Consider the following 17,976-nt stretch of genomic DNA (forward strand, 5'->3'; position numbering starts at 1 on the left):
TTCTCTAACCTCACCACACTCAATGATTAGCTTCTAGTAATAAATCTGAAGGTGAGCCACCTAATACAAGGTCTGCTGGTGCTATTCAACTAGGGAAAATCTTTAACTGCTCCTTCTACACCTTCTTGATAAGTTTTCAACATGATCTTTCATCCTTGCTACCTGTAATACTCATCAAAAAAGAAAACCTAATTTCCTTACAGAGGATATGGTCTTCTTTTTCCTTTATACTTCACCAAACCAATAGCCTGTGGCTAGAGAGACCACAGCCAGTGGATTTAAAAATATCCCTCATAACATTAAAGCTTTTTCAAACTAGCAATGCATAACCATGCTTATTACTGTATTGAGCACTCAGAATCTAACTGAATACCTTCAGCCTTGCATTTTCCTCTTTTCTTTTCTTGGCTTCCCAGAGTTCCTTCTGATATTCCTGTGCGAGATCGTCATCCACTAAAGTCAAAACTGCGTTTGGGTTTCTTAGCGTTACAATGGTCTGCTCAGCGATTCCTTTTTCAATAGCTTCATTAATGGCTATGACTGCAGCGTGCACTGCAAAGTAAAAAGAAAAAAAGAACTTTATCAGCAAAAGCCAACACGGACAGGTGTACCGACGGGGCACAACTTAAGCAGTTTTACTTTCTTCCGTGGGGTCCAGTCAAGAATTCAGACAATAGAACCTCAGACACATCACAGCACATCCGTGAGACAACCTCCCCCCCTGCTCATTTATCTTAGGTCCTCAGCATCTGTTACATGATCCCTATTCATTTATTCGGACACAACTGAGAGACTTCACTTTCTCTTTTCACTTTCATGCATTGGAGAAGGAAATGGCAACCCACTCCAGTGTTCTTGCCTGGAGAATCCCAGGGACGGTAGAGCCTGGTGGGCTGCCGTCTATGGGGTCACACAGAGTCGGGCACGACTGAAGTGACTTAGCATAGCATTAGCATAGCATAGCATTCATTTATTCAACTTGCATTGAATGTGAATCAAACACTATGGCAACCACTGGGAGTCCGCAGGGTGACACTTTGAAAGTATCATGTGTTCAAGAGACGACTGCAATTTAACTTGCAACATGGAAAGATTCCCAGCAGTGAGTACCCTGCTGCTGAAATCTAAGGACAAAGAACGCAGAGAAACGTTTGGGAGAGTAAAGATATTTCTGGAACTTCTTAAATTGCATTGTACAAGCAGATGTCTAGAGTCCAAGGTCAATTATTTGGTTATATTCTGATGTGCTCAAGTCAATTACATATAATACGTATTATAAAAAAATTTAGAGTGCTTATAATATCTTCTAAATATCCTATTTCTTATAACCAAAATCAAGAATAGGTCAGTCTCATGCCGTTGGCAAGTCTGAATCTTAAGTAAACTCACGTGCAGCTTCATCCACAGACAGTTCATTAGCCAGAATACCACCTATTTTGCTGAAAGATGGCATTTGTATTCCATATTTCTCAAGCTCCTTTCTCATATTACTGATTTCTTCCTCTGAAAAAGAACAACAGCCAAAAAAATCAATGAAAGCCATAGAGATGGAGGCAGGACTGAGGGTATTTGTGTCAAGAAATGTGTTCATCAAGAACACGGGGTCAATTCTAAAGAAGAGCCTTAGAAAGAAGCCAGCCTCCCTTTCTCATTTCACAAAGGTGAGGAAACAGACACTTGGCAGAGCCTAAAGACAATAAGCAAGTTTTCTCCTCTGATCAATAGAAAGGACAAAAAGGGAATCAATATCAAAATGAAAAAAAAATATCGCTGCATTTTCTTTTTTTTTTTTTAATTTTATACATGTTCTTAATAACCTCACTGTAAAAGATTATCAAGATAAAGAATAGTACCTGTGAAGTCTACTTTGCCCAGCAAATCCTGGATCTGGGGTGCAATTCCTAGTTTGAACAGATATAAACTGAAAGAGAAACCATAAAACTATCAGAAACTTCATCATCATAAATCTTAGAGCTAGAAATTACATACATCTTAAGGGTCTTTTTATTTGAGAAACACCTAAGAGACGATCTCAGCTAATCCATGCATCTTACAGATGAGGAAACTGAGTCCCAGGGTGACACAGCCCCTACTGGGACTAGGACTAGAGTCCCAGTCACTGTCTGGAAAACTGGTCTTCTGAACTACACAGCACGTCCACAGGCGAACTAACCTAATCATCCAGTTATAAGCAGGCTAAGGGACACAACACAAAACAGCAAGTAACAAATGCAAGAAACATTTCTTTGGATATTACATGACTTCATTTTGCTTAAAGTAGAGCTGAAATTATATGTTCCTTTCCATACCTATATATGCCTCCAAGTACCATATACCCCCTTGGAGAACTATCTGTTTTATACATTCTGAACCAATAAACAGAGCAGCAAGACTACTCGTAGATGGAAAGATGTTAAAGACAAACCACGATGTGGATATATTACTATGACTGGATATATTACTATGACGTGGATATATTTAAAAAGGCGGAAAATGCAAAGAAATGTGTACATATTTTTTAAAAGTTCAATAGGAAGCAATGATGGTCACAACTAACCTGCCTGTAATCTGACAAAAGAAGCTAGAGTCTGACATCTAAATTCTACCAAAGAGGATGAAAATATTTAGTTATGTGACTTTTCACCTCAAAAGCATTGAGCCATAGTTTCTGAACTACATGTGTTTTAACCTTCCCAGCCCCCCAAGATCAACTCTACAACCCGACTAAAAATTCTGTATTCACTTAATATCAGTTCTGATAGACTTATAACTTAGGAAATTTTAATTAGACGTTAGAATTACAAATACAGTATACGGGAAAATGAACTGAGAATGATTTTGACAGTTTGGAGTATTTCAAGACTTATTTCAAATGTTGATGAGACAGATCTGAGTAGTTTATAAACACAAAATTTCATTAAAAGAGTTCAAGATCAAGCCTTCTTAATGGAATGAAAACTCTTAAAATGCATGATTCATCAGTGTAAGCAGTATCCATTGAAATTAAATTTTTCGATCTTTGTAAGAAATAATCACTTAGAAAAGTAATATGTGATCAAAGCTAAAAATTACTGATCCATGGTTTCAAAAGAATATATAGAAAACCATCATTCAGAGTTAAACAGTAAATACTTTGATATAAATCATTTTAATATTGTTTCTGGAAATATCTATTTCATAAATTTACATGAAAAAAGTGAAAGCGTTAATCACTTAGTCTCGTCCGGCTCTTTGTGACCCCATAGACTGTGGCCCACCAGGTTCCTCTGTCCATGGGATTCTCCAGGCGAGAAGACTGGAGTGGGGAGCCATTCCCTTCTCCAGAGGATCTCTCCCACCCAGGAATCAAGCCGGGGTCTCCCACACTGCAGGCAGATTCTTTACCATCAGAGCCACCAAACAGTATTCTATAATATGAATGTACCATATTTTGCTTAACCAATTGCTGAGCATTTAGATGATCATTAATTATCCACTATGATAAATAATGTTGCAGTGAACCTACTTATATAGGCACATCAGTCTACGGGGTCGCAAAGGGTCAGACACTACGGAGCAACTGAACTGAACTTATGCATATATCTTATTCATCACATAAATTCCTGCAAAGAAAATTATCAAATTGAAAGGATATATACACAAAACTTTTAATATATATTATCAAATTGTCTACTTAAAAAGAGATTATACATTTATTCTCTGTGAGCAAAGAGTTAATGAAACTCCTCTCCCTTCTACAACAGAATATGCCCTCCTTCAGTTCAGTTTCAAGCTCTGTTCCCCCAGGTGCCCAATAAATGTATACTGACAACCATGTTACTAAGCATCATTGCTTAGGAGAAAAATAACCCTTGATTGGCAAATTGCATCTTGACTAGAAGGAATCATAAATACCTAGTAGGCTATACACAGCTTAGGTGTTCCTGAGTTCAGTGACTCTTGTAACTGGCACACTTGTAGGAAACTGGGAAGCCATGCTATGCTGCTGCTAAGTCGCTTCAGTCGTGTCCAACTCTGTACGACCCCATGGACTGCAGCCTATCAGGCTTCTCCGTCCATGGGATTCTCCAGGCAAGAACACTGGAGTGGGTTGCCATTTCCTTCTCCAATGCATGAAAGTGGAAAGTGAAAGTGAAGTTGCTTAGTCGTGTCTGACTCTTAGCGACCCCATGGACTGCAGCCTACCAGGCTCCTCCGTCCATGGGATTTTCCAGGCAACAGTACTGGAGTGGGGTGCCATTGCCTTCTCCAAGCCATGCTATGGAGCTGCTATAATACATACTGGCTCCTGGGGACTGAGGTGCTCAGCCAGGGAGCCTTCAGTAACTACCACTGTTAGTCTCATTCATAACTTCACACCCACGTTATCACCCAGGGCACCAAAGAGAACAGGTTCTAAATGGCTGTGTGGACAACTACATGGAGAGTTGAGAAGCCCCCCACTGCAGAGCAAACGCTTGATGCTGTCCTGCTGGCAGGCTGTATTTCCTTCTGAGCATCTGCTAATTGACATGGTTACGGCACACAGTCCTGAGTCTGAGTGTTTAACTGAACTAACACCCAGGTGATGGGCATGGCCCCACTCCACCATCAATCCGTGAAAATGCCATTTTCTGTGTCCCTTTAAGAGCAGAGGATTCTATCCATGAAAACCTCACCAATCTGATAGCCAAAAATGTCATTAAAGTTCACATTTCCTTTTGTTCATTGTGAGGGTAAGCATTTTTCATACACATATTGGCCATTTCAATTTCTTCCAGGAAATGCATATTAATGAACTTCTGAATTTTAAAGGTTGTGTTCTGGGGGGATTTATCTTTCTCTGTTTTTTTTTTCCCCCCTCTTTTCCCTCAAAACAACAACCAAAGGACAAATGACACTTTAAACATACGGTAATTTTACTACTAAATTCCAATATATTTGTATCTTATTCACAAGGGAAAAACATATTAGACTCTGAACATCGTTCAATGTAAAATAGACATTATGTATTCATAATTTAAAGCTAGAAAGACAGGATGCATTTCTTAGTTTAAATTCTAGGTCTTTAGAGATTATCAGGGATATAACAAGTCCATGGCGTCACTAAGTCAGACTCGACTGAACAACTTCACTTTCACTTTTCACTTTCACACAATGGAGAAGGCAATGGCAACCCACTCCAGTGTTCTTGCCTGGAGAACCCCAGGGACGGCAGAGCCTGGTGGGCTGCCGTCTATGGGGTCGCACAGAGTTGGACACGACTGAAGCGACTTAGCAGCAGCAGCAGCAAGTCATTATAATTAAAACTAGGATGCTGACATTTCCCAAACCATAATATTTTATGAACCAATTCTCAATTTATTACACAAGAAAAAATATGCCAGGTAAAAGGGACCTCATGTCACTTGGACCAAATAAAATGTCAACCTAGTCACACACTTCTGGCTGTAACAGAAACAACAAAATTCAACAGAATTAAACAGACAGGGGTGTAGTTACAAAAGAATTCTAGGAAAGTAAAATCAAGCCATACTTGAAAAAATAAAAATAGATCCATAAATGATCAAAAAAAATACCACTGTATGCATTCTTTCATGGTTCCTGATTTGTAGTTTTATCCCCTTTTACAACTAAATTAAAAAATACACCTGAACAAGTTGACCAAAAAAAAAAAAAAAGTATAAAAGTAATTGAATGGGAAAAACTTTGAAAATGTGACAGTAAAATTTAACTAGGAGTCTCCCATCAAATCTCTTCTAATAAATTTTATACATAAAGTAATTTCATATTTAATGTGTATATTTATGTATATTATAATAATATTGTTAGTTTTAACATACTTGAAATTTATATTCTTGCATCAAAGGCTAAGCTAATGAATATCAGTTATCCTTAATATATTTCCACTTCTATCTCCCCTCCTATGTAATGTTGAGATAATCTGGAATTTTAGATGCATTTTTAAATTTTCAGATTATGCAATAAAAGTTTAGGTAAATACATTTTATTAGTTTACTTTCTAATTTAATCTGTATCCAGTTTTCTTCTTTCTTAGTTTTATCTTTGGTTTTGCTATTTATCAGCATATTTACTAAGTAGACGAAATGAATTACTCACTACGTGCACGTATTTGACTATTTTCATTTGTTCCCTGGGTGTTGGTTCTGTTTGTTGAATGTAATTCCTCTTTCAGAGCTGTCGTTTCCTTCAAATGTCTGGCATTTCCTGATTTGGGGCTCATCTTGAGGTCTGAGACTTGCAACTGTTTGTCACTGTTGGCTGCAGGTCCCCGTGACAGAGGCTTCCCTGGTAGCCCTGTTGGTAAAGAAACTGCCTGCAATGCAGGAGACCTGAGTTCGATTCTTGGGTTGGGAAGATCCCCTGCAGGAAGACATGACAACCCACTCCAGTATTCTTGCCTGGAGAATCCCATGGTCAGAGGAGCCTGGTGGGCTACAGTCCATGGGGCCACAAGAGTCGGACAGGACTTAGCAACTAAACCACAAGCATCCCGTGACAGAAGCCAGCCTTAGGGAGATGGGAGAGGAACAAGGAGGCTGATGCCCAGAGGGTGCTCACTGTCTTATCCTCTTAGACTGGGGTTCCCTGTGTCTTCTTGGGCACTGGTGTGCTACCCTGCCATCAGCATCTACACTTGTCTTGGGGAAGGATGAGTAGGTTCAGCAGGTCTAACTAATCCAAATTATGCTGGCTTAGGGCTCGCCTCTTCCCATAAAAACCCCCAAACCCCACAGCAGCTCCAAGCTTTGCTGCACAACTCAACGGTTTCTGAGCTGTGGCCCTCTGTTTTGTTTCTCAGTCAATCCAGTCCTATCTGTTTGCCTTCTGTCATGCTGCTGCTGCTGCTAAGTTGCTTCAGTCATGTCCAACTCTGTGCGACCCCATAGAGAGCAGCCTACCAGGCTCTCCTGTCCCTGGGATTCTCCAGGCAAGAACACTGGAGTGGGTTGCCATTTCCTTCTGAGTTACCTCAATTTTCCGGTCAATGGATAGCACTCTTTCTTACTACAGATGATTAAAACAAACAAACAAGCAACAGGATCCCCTGGTGGTAAAGAATCAGCGTGCCAGTGCAGGAGACTCAGGTTCGATTCCTGAGCCATTAAGGTCCCATGTGCTATAGAGGAACTGAGCCCACGCACCACACCTACTGAGCCTGTGCTCTAGAGCCCAGGAGGCACAACTACCGAGCCCACGTGCTGCAGCTCCTGGAGCCCCCCGGCTCTAGAATCTGTGCTCTGCAACAAGAGAAGCCACTGCAGTGAGAAGCCTGTGCACCACAACCAGAGAGGAGCTCACCGCAGCTAGAGAAAAAGCTATGCAGCAACAAAGACCCAGCACAGCCCAAAATAAATAATAACATTATATATCAAAGAAACTCCTACTACTTTAGTCACGTCATGTCAGTTTTGTAAGGAGACTAAGACACCCATGGCCGACGAGCCTGACATGACTGTTTCCACTGTATCTCCTTTCTGGAGATATCTGGTCTTTCATTTAATTACTCTCAACTGTCTGTCCCTATAAGGTACTCAGGCTTCCACAAAACAGAGGTTTGTTGGTAATATGAGCTAAATTAGTTACGCTAAACAAAAGTGTTCATGTTTCCCTACGGTATTAAAGAGACTGGAAGACTTTCTGATTATACTTTTTACTTCTCCATTTATGCTGTATAACATAAATCTCACAAGCAAACATCCCAGTTTAAAAGTTACCACAAGATGGTGCTGAGAAGTCAGGTACCTTTTGGATACAAAAATCTTTGAGTCAGATTTATCTCAAACCAGATTTTCGTGTGCTAGTCAGGATCAGGTAGAAATCTCATTTTCATTTACATACTTTCACCAAAAGTATGTATTTTTTAATGTTAAGGTATATTTTTATTTGGTTTCAATTTTCAGTGTTTATTTTATCTTTGAGGTTGAAGTTTAAACTTTTACTTTTGAAGAGATAACTTTTCACAGTGCGGGAGTTTATATACTAAATCTCTATGTGGGAGGTATGTCCTAGCAGATTAGTCAAAGGGGCAAATGTTTACTAGGAAAAGTACTTATTCTGGATTCCCATGCTGCAAAGAATCAGCAACAGTGGCCCACTCCTTTCTAAGCATTTTGATTCAAACGAGGGCATGACCTGAAGTATATAGGAAACCCAGTCTTAATGTTTAAAAAACAAAAGTCTGTCTAATCACCAATTTCTGAGAGCTCTTCAAGGCTGAATTTATTAAGCACCTTAGTGCCTAACAACCAACACAAAGAGCCAAGAGCATTCCCAAGGCAGCTGAGGGACTGATGTCACTTTCCACGTATAATAAAGCACTTGGCACGAAACGGCTAGCATTTCATCACATCAAAAGCTACAGTGCATGTATGTTGCTAAGAAAAGGCCAGTAATCGAGGAGCTGTCCTTCGGTAGCAAAAGCCTCATTGGCCCATGTGCTCCTATTTTGCACTAATAATATCAGTTCAAGTAAAGGAAGCAATAAAGAAAGCAAAAAAGCAAAAAAAAAAAAAAAAAAAAAACTATCAGTTTTTTTCCTACTACTTTGAATATATGCGTTAAGAGGTGCTACAGTAATAAAATGCAAACTTAAAAGGCAAAGGCTGAGTTTATTTCAACTTTTCTGGATCACATCATGCACAGTTCATTTTATGTTGTAAAATGGGAGATGAATGTCTGTAAATCAAAGCCTCATGGCTGATTAGGAAGAAGAGAGAACTGGAGTCAGAAGCTCTGGATCTTGGCCCCAGCCTGGCCACATTGCAGTGTGTGACTCTGACTCATATAAACCAATCTTTCAATTTCCTCATCGGTGAAATAAACCGGACTCAACATCTCAAGGTCCTTCCCGTTCTGAAGTTTGGGGAAGCTTCCTTTTAAACTACCCTAAATGTAACAGCTTAGAGACCTGTGCTGAAGTTCAAGTCTAATGCCACTGTTCTTTTAATTTTCCTAGTTGGATGGAAATATTCTCCCTTCTGAGGACAACGACTGGCTGCCTAAGTAACTGTAGGTTCTGGTGCCATCCCGCCTGGTTCTGAATCCCAACTCTGCCCCTTACTAGCTGTATGATCTTGGCCAGCCATAGTTTAAAATGAGACGAATAACTGTACAGAAAACGTATGTCATGAGGATTAAGTGAGATTATACCTGTAACAGGATACCTGGACCAGCACCAGGCATGTAATGGAAGGCTCAGTAGGTGTCGGTCTGTTTTCAGCATCACTACTGTGTGTGTGTGTTGCGTGCTTGTGTGCTCAGTGGCCTCCAGCTCCTTTCAACCCTATTGATGCAGCCCACCAGGCCCCTCTGTCCATGGGATTTTCCAGGCAAGAACAGTAGAGTGAGTATACTACTTCATGGGATCCTCCCAACTCAGGGATTGAACCCGAATCTCCTGCATTGCAGGAAGATTCTGGACCGCTTGAGCTGCTTTGCTAACGAGCCTGCCTTTGAACCAGTTCCTCAAGTTCACCTACTAGAGGAGCCCTTCTTCACAAACTGCGCAGGGTACTTGGAACGGCTGGTCAACCAGAAGTGGGGCTGCCGCAGCCATTTTCATAAATCCAAGCCCTGAATGGGTGCTATTTTGGCGTCTTCACTGCATTTGAAGACATGACTGCTGGACAGCAACCACAGACTCTGCGGTGGGAACAGCCATCCTTACACAGAGGAGAGGCAGACATGTGTTTACCTTGTGCTCAGTGTAGTAGAATCTTAACCAGCAAATAAACTTTATTTAGTAAGAAAATCTGAATCCAGAAGCCTCATGTGTTAAGCAAGGAAAATTGTTACAAACACGTGACAACTTTAAAGGGGATTCCTGGGTGGTGCAGTGGTAAAGAACCCACCTGCAGGAGACGTAGGAGACCCAAGTTTGATCCCTGGGTTGGGAGGATCCCCTGCAGGAGGGCATGGCAACCCACTCTGGCATTCTTGCCTGGAGAATCCCATGGACAGAGGAGTCTGCCGGGCTACAGTCTGTGGGGTCGCAAAGAGTCAGACTCGACGGAGCACACAATCAGGGAAAGATTGGAAAATCTGCTTGTGGCCACACAGCAAGGATATCTCAAAGAAATGTCAGGGACAGTGCTACAAGGACAAAGGAGTTGGCCAGAAAGAGCTCCCAGGACCAAACTGAAGCAATTTGGTCCATCAAAAAAGACACGTCTTGGTTAGTTAAAAGATGCTTGTTCCTTGGAAGAAAAGCTATGATGAACCTAGACAGCATACTAAAAAGCAGAGACATCACTTTGCCAACAAAGGTTCATACAGTCAAAGCTATGGTTTTTCCAGTAGTCATGTAGCAATGTAAGAGTTGGACCATAAAGAAGGCTGAGCACTGAAGAATTGATGCTTTGGAACTGTGGTGCTGGAGAAGACTGGAGTTTGAGCAAACTACGGGAGTTAGTGAAGGAGAGGAAAGCCTGGCGTGCTGCAGTTCGTGGGGTCGCAGAGAGTCAGACATGACTGAGCAAATGAACAGCAAGAAAAAATCTTGTTTAATCAGAGAAAGGCCTGGAGTTCAAAATGATGTTCAAAGGACTGTAGCCTTCAGGGCTCCTCAGTCCATGGGATTTCCTAGGCAAGAATACTGGAGTTGGTAGCCATTTCCTTCTCCAGGGGATCTTCCTGCCCCAGGGATCAAACCCAGGCCTCCTGCATTGCAGGCAGATTCTTTACTGCCTGAGCCAGCAGGCAAGCCTGGTATAAAGTGTACCAAAAGGAATTTGTAACGCAGAGATAAAATAAGACACGCATAATATTTATATGGATTTTAACAAGCTAGGAAGTGTTGTTAAAATACAGGTGCTTTGTTTTTTCTTATGTCTGTCTATAGTGTATAAATATGTGCTTGTTTTTGTACCTCTTATACAACAGGAAAAAGTAAAGACCAGGAACTCTGAGTAAGACAAACAGTCGAGAAAACCAAGGGAATATCCCAAGATAAGAACAGACGGAGGGGCACAGGACGTGACAAAAACAGCCAGGCGAAAAGAGGGCACAGTACTGATGGTTGCACTCAATGGCCAAGCAGAGAGAGGGTCCAGAAACAGGATCCGAGATGCTATCAGCCAAAGGGTCCCAAAGAGCATCAGGCAGAGTCTACCCCTCATCTCCTGGGGGAGAAACCTCTAGAATGCCCAACTGATTTCAAGAAAATATTCAAAGGGCGTACATTAACCTTTAATAATGTTAACAGACCAGGCCAATACATCATGAAGACAGGACAATGGGCTATGGAGCACTGGCCAAGCGAGACATGAAAGCAAACCATTTCGAGTGACAGAGGGTGGGGACTGAGTGGGAAATAAAAACCTACCTGAAAGCCAAATACTACAAGGTCTGGTTGATTTTGCAAATCAAGTTCAGCCTGATTCCTGCTGGCCAAGGTTGGACTCACATTAGGAGAAGAACCCAAACCGATACCGTGTTCTGACCGGCGATGATTGGTCAGAAACCAGATCTGTAACCTGGTCCCTGAAGAGGTACTCTGTTTCTAGTGACTATGCGAACTCTGGGTAGGTTTCAAAGTTTTATAGCCTTGCTGGGGCTGCTGCTGCTGCTAAGTCACTTCGGTCGTGTCTGACTGTGTGCAACCCCGTAGACGGCAGCCCATCAGGCTCCCCCATCCCTGGGATACTCCAGGCAAGAACACTGGAGTGAGTTGCCATTTCCTTCTCCAATGCATGAAAGTGAAAAGTGAAAGTGAAGTTGCTCAGTCGTGTCTGACTCTTAGCGACCCCATGGACTGCAGCCCACCAGGCTCCTCCATCCATGGGATTTGCCAGGCAAGAGTACTGGAGTGGGGTGCCATTGCTATAGCCTTAGAATGCATCGAAATCAGTGGCTAAATAACGAAACTACAAGTGAAACATGCAGTGTGGATCTTTTAGAATAAGTTTAAGTGTACTAAGTTTGTAATAATGTATCTGGGCATTTTACTTGTGTTTTAAGGTATTTGAGATATTCAAAAAAGCAGTCTACTAAATTTATTTACTTAAAGGAATTCAACTCTATAGCTAATGTTTAAGCATTTAACAGTTGCTCAATACATTGAGCAATAAATAACAGGTAAAAAGTGTTCTTCTCCATGGTTAGAAGGCCTCCAGACCAGAGGGGGGTGGGGGGGGGGGCGGGACTATCAGCTCTTGTTAGCAAGGTTCTCATTCCGTGAGGTGGCTCCTTTTATTGAATAGGTTTAAAATATTCTAAATAAAGCCACATGCCACATATACATTTTAAGTCCAAAACACCAAAATAGTTACAGTCTTTGTCATCTGGTACTGAAACGTCAGCGCCTGGAGCAGAGAAGTCTGTTGCAGGGCCTAGCAAGGAAAACCGGCAGCTTGTGCTCAAAAGACCCAAACTTGGCAGTGGCTTTCAGGCAAGAGCTGTAAAGACAATATTAGGGGAGAGGGACCTAGGATGCAGGGTCACCACTGACCGGTTGGTGGTGAGGTAACAGGGTGATGTTCTGGGAAGCTCAGCCTTCTAGTTCCAGTCGGTCTGAGGTCTACACACAACGCATGTGCTCAGCATGTAGTCAAATCCTCCATCTGGTGAGGGTCTTGGTTTCTACAGAATGACCCAGAGATGATCTATATTCCTTCAGGAGGAAGAGTCCTGGGACTATTACCCTAATCACTTACTACTTGAGTCTGCTCTTTGAAACTGGGGGAAGGCCTAGGAAACTAACCACCCCCGCCCTTTTTTTTCCAACAAGAAACAGGGGACACGGAGGGGCTTTTGTGTCTAGGAAGGCCCCTCAGGGCTTTAATCCCTGCTCAGCTTTAATGCCCCCTCCCCTTTCTTTGAGACTCCTTAATCTTAAGGGGGAACAGGTATAGGAAAAGAAAGTTTTATACAGAGAGGTGAACCATCAACCTGCCAGAGGAACTTGGTTTAGGGGGACTCAGTTTCAAATTTTCCAATGTTTTCCACAGTGAACACTTTTTTATTTCAAATAAGGAAAAGATAATAGACATTTCTTTGAAAAGAACATGAGGACATGCATCACTTAGGTAGGTCTGCATGACCCAGAGGTTCAGGACTCCTTGTGGGGCTGCCTGGCTAACACCGCCTGGAGTCTGGGCTTGAGAACACCCAGCTGAACTGAGAGAGTGAGGCCTGGGGACCGGGGTCAGAAATTCAGTGAAAGGCGAGGCAGGCAGGAAAAGGGAAAAGTAGACACAAGCAGGAAGCAAGGGCAGGAACCCAGGGCATTTTAATGAGGCTGTTAAACCCAAATCAAGAAGACAGAGATGAGAAAACAAGTTGGCAGGGCCAGGGATGAACTCTGCAGATCAGTCAGGCCTCCAGGCCTGGGGAATCTTTCTGCCTGGCTCCCGATCTATAACAGAACTTCTGACCTGCCTAATTCCCTGGCAGGTAATGACAACCTTTACACCAGCAATGCTGCTGTACCTGCAGCTAGGATATAACTGCTGAGGACATCTCGGTTCTTTTTCAGCATCACTTCTAATCACGCAGTGAGGGCAAACCCACGGTCCTTATGAAAATGCGCTGCTGCCCAGCTTCCAAAAGAGGCTGGCCCAACACAACAGAATATCAGCCTCATGTGAGGAACTGACCGCATTCTAAACCACGGCAGGAAGGGGTTTTGATAGAAAACTACTAGATACACCTGAGACTTCTCCATGCCCGATTAAGGAGCACCCTGGTAGCTCAGAGGGTAAAGAATCTGCCTGCAATGCAGGAGACCTGGGTTTGATCCCTGGATCGGGAAGATCCCCTGGAGAAGGAAATGGCAACCCACTCCAATATTCTTGCCTGGAGAACTCTATGTACAGAGGAGCCTGGTGGGCTACAGTCTATGAGGTTGCAGAGTTGGGCACGACTGGGACTAACACTTTAACTTTCTACAAGAAGTTTATAACAGAGAAAAGTGAAGGAGAGTCTCCCAGGGAATGCTGTTTATTAACTGAATATTGCTTTTCAAGATCCTGCTTTAAAAATTCCTACTTAAGGTCAGATCTGGTGAGGAACATTCGGCAGGAATCCACTTCATTAATGGAGTCTTCCATGATGAGTAGCTGAACACCCGAGAAAGATAGTCTAAATACTTGAGAAAAACATTTGCATGCAATTGGCAACGTAGCAAGAAGTTGCCTTTTCTTTGTTTACCAAGCTGCTCAAGCCATTGTTCAAACTATGGCAGGCACACATTTGTAAGCCTCTGTGCCGTTCTCTGTAACTTCCGTACAACAGTGACGTCACCAGAAAAGAACCAAGCGCACCGTTTCTTTATAAGCTGCTTACTTAACACCTCAGGTGTGTATTTCAGGAAATCAGTGTTACCTTACAGACAGCAGGCTACAGATGGGGAGGTTAGCACCCTGACGCATGGGCTTCCGTGGTGGCTCAGACAGCAAAGAATCCGCCTGCAATGCAGGAGATTTGGGTTTCATCCCTGGGTCGGGAAGATCCCCGGAGAAGGGAATGGCAACCTGCTCCAGTATCCTTCCCTGGAGAATCTATGGACAGAGGAGCCTGGCGGGCTACCTTCTATGGGGTCACAAAGAGTTGGAAACGACTGGGCAACTAACACTTTTCCCTCAGATGCATGGATATGATAATGATTAACTAATGGCTGGCTTAGCAGGTCACAAAGTGTTAAGTAATGATTCTAGGCTCTGAAAAGCATCTGACCAAGAATGTTGGGCAACGCATTTGATAATATTCATCAAAACGAGCACGTGGGCACCAAGAGCTTTTAGAAAACCTGGAACAATGATATCCTAGCCACATAAGAGGGGGTAAGGCACAGAAGCATTCTTTCCGGCAGTTGTTCTAAATCACTGGAGTCAAAAGAAATCATAGGATAGGCACCTACATTTGGTCTGTATTTCAAGCAACTGTCATCTTCCAAAGAAATCTCATAAGTGATGGGGTGGGGGAGGCAAATTATTTGACATAATCAAAAATCTTTAGTAATCCAATATTGCAATGAATTATTATAAAAATCTTCTCCTTTGGAGAGGAAGGAAGCCAGAAAGAAGTTAATATAAACCTCAAGGCTGAATACTCTGCCAGGAAAATGACTTTCAGTGATACAAACACAAGGCAGATGTTCTAAAAGAAATTTAAAATTTAATCAGACACGAAGTCTTTCAGTCATTACCTGTGTGCACTCAAGACAACAGCCACAAATTGGATTTTTAGAATCATTTTTGCAACCATCTAAAAATCACATTTCTTCCAGTAAGGTAAGAAATACTCTGTGACTGGTAGAAGCTTAACATGAAAAAAAAATTCCCAACCTAGGGATCAAACCTGGGTCTCCTATATCGCAGGTAGATTCTTTACCATCTGAGCCACCAGGGAAGCCCTCAAAAATGTTAAGATAGCAAACAAATGCTTTAAAAAATGAATGTATCATGATTTGACTAATTTTAGTTTCTTCTTTACCCTTATGGTACAAGTTCTACTGAACCAAAGTTCAAAAGTTTTTTTTTTATAGTTCATTTTATTAATCTATGCTAAGAATTGAGCCAAACTAATGATTTTAAGAGTATCACAATCAAATGTATAACCATTAAAGCTGCTCATTTGATGTGTTTGTAAAGTAGTAGTAAGTAGTTTGTAAAGTAGCTATATTTGTAAAGTAGTATAACTCAAGACTATGAAAGCACATTATTATTAGGTTCCTAGAAATTTCTGTTAAATTTTTCTCCTTATTATACTCACAGGTCTTTCATTCATTTTTCTGGTTTTCTATTTTGAAATGGGATTTTAAAAAAAAGGAAAAATGTTTTTCAAGTTCAAGTATTGTTATATGACAATTATCTTAATTTTTTACCAGCAAATTTAGAACTCAGTCTTAAAAATAAAAGTTCAGATTATTATTTTTTTAAAGAGCGCTCTCTAAAAAGAGGAAAAAGAGCTCTTTTAAAACTGAAACTGTGGTTTTATTTAAATTTACTTTCTAGATTTTTAATTGTATTTTTTTCCCCACCTCAGTGCATGAATGCAATATATCATTCTTGGTATGTTTTTCCGGTCATAGACATCTGTTGTTTCCGGGTAGAATATCTGGAAAACAAAAGGGAAAAATGTATTTATTAGGTGCCGTTTTTTACAATTATTTTAACTCCCCAAATGACCCTCTTTTGATTGTCCTTGCTGCTCTGTATTTATTTAAATGAAGGGGAATCTCAGTTGTGCCTCATGTTTTCCATGTGGACCAATCACTGCATCAGGTCCCTGCCTGACAGCGCCTCCTAGTGGCTCAACGGAGATTCACAGTCAGCCACTTCAGGAAGGCTTTGTCCACAGGGCTGGGTGGCAGCTTCACTCCACAAGGCATGAGCCCGTGCAGGCTTTGCTTTCTGTACCAGAGTCACTCCTGTGACTGCCCAGGGGTCCCCTGGCCTGAGAAGGGTGTCCTTTTGAAATCATTTTATTACACGGTTAAGAACTTGGCTACACAGTTCTGTAAACATTTATGTATATACATACAACACACACACATATCCATGTTACTACTTTAAGGAGAAAAAACATCCATTTTTACCGATTAAAATCTGGACAGTAGATAAAGTATGAAAGAAAAACACTTATAAACCTACCTCCAGACTGTCACTATTAGCATTTTGGTATATTTTCTTCAAGTCTTTTATCTGTATGTCTCTGTTTTTTTTGTTGTTTTTTTTTTTTTTTTACATTTATGTATGTGGGTATTTGGAGAAGGCAATAGCATCCCACTCCAGTACTCTTGCCTGGAAAATCCCATGGACGGAGGAGCCTGGTGGGCTGCAGTCCATGGGATCGCTAAGAGTCGGACACGACTAAGCGACTTCACTTTCACTTTTCACTTTCATGCATTGGAGAAGGAAATGGCAACCCACTCCAGTGTTCTTGCCTGGAGAATCCCAGGGACGGGGGAGCCCGGTGGGCTGCCGTCTATGGGGTCGCACAGAGTCGGACACGACTGAAGCGACTTAGCAGCATGTGGGTATTTGAAAACCAAATTGCAAGTATTATAAGCCTGTTTAAAACACTTGACAGAGCATGATTGTTTTCCATTCCCTTCATTAGTCTATAAGAACATTACTTCTAGTAGATCCATAGGATTCCTTCATATTTTTGAACCATAATTTAACCAGTTCTCCATGGTTGAACGTTTTTTCCCCCAAATTTGTCCCTATTATAGTCACTACAATAAACATCCCTGCTTTTTCTGCACACCTGATTACTTCTTTTGGATAACCATCTATGAATGGAGGTAGTAGATTGAAAAATCTGAACACTAAAACTTTTAATGCACCTTGATATGCTTTTTGAGCTTGAAACTAAAAACCTAATAAGAAACAGATTTCAGAATATGGCACCAAAAATGAATAATTAGGATTGAAGCTCCTAAGAGAAGCATATTGGCATTACTTGCTTTTGGTAAATATTTTATAAAATTTGACATAAAAACTAAAATTGCATACCATATGGTAGAACTTGACACTCAAGCACACTTTCTATTGGACACTGAAAGAAGCCAAGAGAAAAGCAAAGTTTCTTGAACTATAAAATGTATAGTCACTGAGTGCTTCAAGAAATATCTGTAGTCTATGAAATTTCAAAGGTCTTTCTAAGTTTCCTTTAATACATTTGCTGTTAAAGTATCAATGGGAAGAGGATTCCCCATTTAGAATATGACCAGGTTTAAAAGTTCTACCAGGTAAGCAGATGACAACTGTAACTTCCCCTCTTCTTTAAACAAGAAACTTTTATACTGGTATCTCTCTTGGAAAACCATTATGAACATGTCTTCCTTTATCAAGGAGATGGGATCAACTTATAGTTCACCATTTTCTTCAGCATTGAAACCCCAGTGTGTAACATGAAGCTGAGCACAGAGTGGGCAGCTCATATTGATGCATGAAGGAATTTATTAATACATCTAAGTCAATTCAGTATACTGTTGGCTTCTCATTACTGCAAAGTAATATATCACTG

The 17,976-nt window shown here is 41.3% G+C and overlaps 1 protein-coding gene across 2 annotated transcripts in view; it reads right to left on the reverse strand.

Moving 5' to 3' along the window:
* The window catches only part of IQGAP2 (IQ motif containing GTPase activating protein 2), a 314,063-nt gene that overhangs the window by 124,369 nt on the left and 171,718 nt on the right, over positions 1–17,976 (reverse strand). For both annotated transcript variants that reach the window (XM_086323182.1, XM_086323183.1), the window contains exons 5-8: positions 15,983–16,059; positions 1,854–1,921; positions 1,390–1,503; positions 374–552 (exon numbers count right to left, since the gene is read on the reverse strand). In XM_086323182.1, coding sequence (XP_086179308.1) covers positions 374–552; positions 1,390–1,503; positions 1,854–1,921; positions 15,983–16,059 — 438 coding nt within the window. The remainder of the gene's footprint in view (positions 1–373; positions 553–1,389; positions 1,504–1,853; positions 1,922–15,982; positions 16,060–17,976) is intronic.

Source organism: Bos grunniens, chromosome 10 (genome assembly GCF_055505025.1).
Source record: "Bos grunniens cultivar Pamir isolate PY7600 chromosome 10, Bosgru_T2T1.0, whole genome shotgun sequence".
NCBI lineage: Eukaryota > Metazoa > Chordata > Mammalia > Artiodactyla > Bovidae > Bos > Bos grunniens.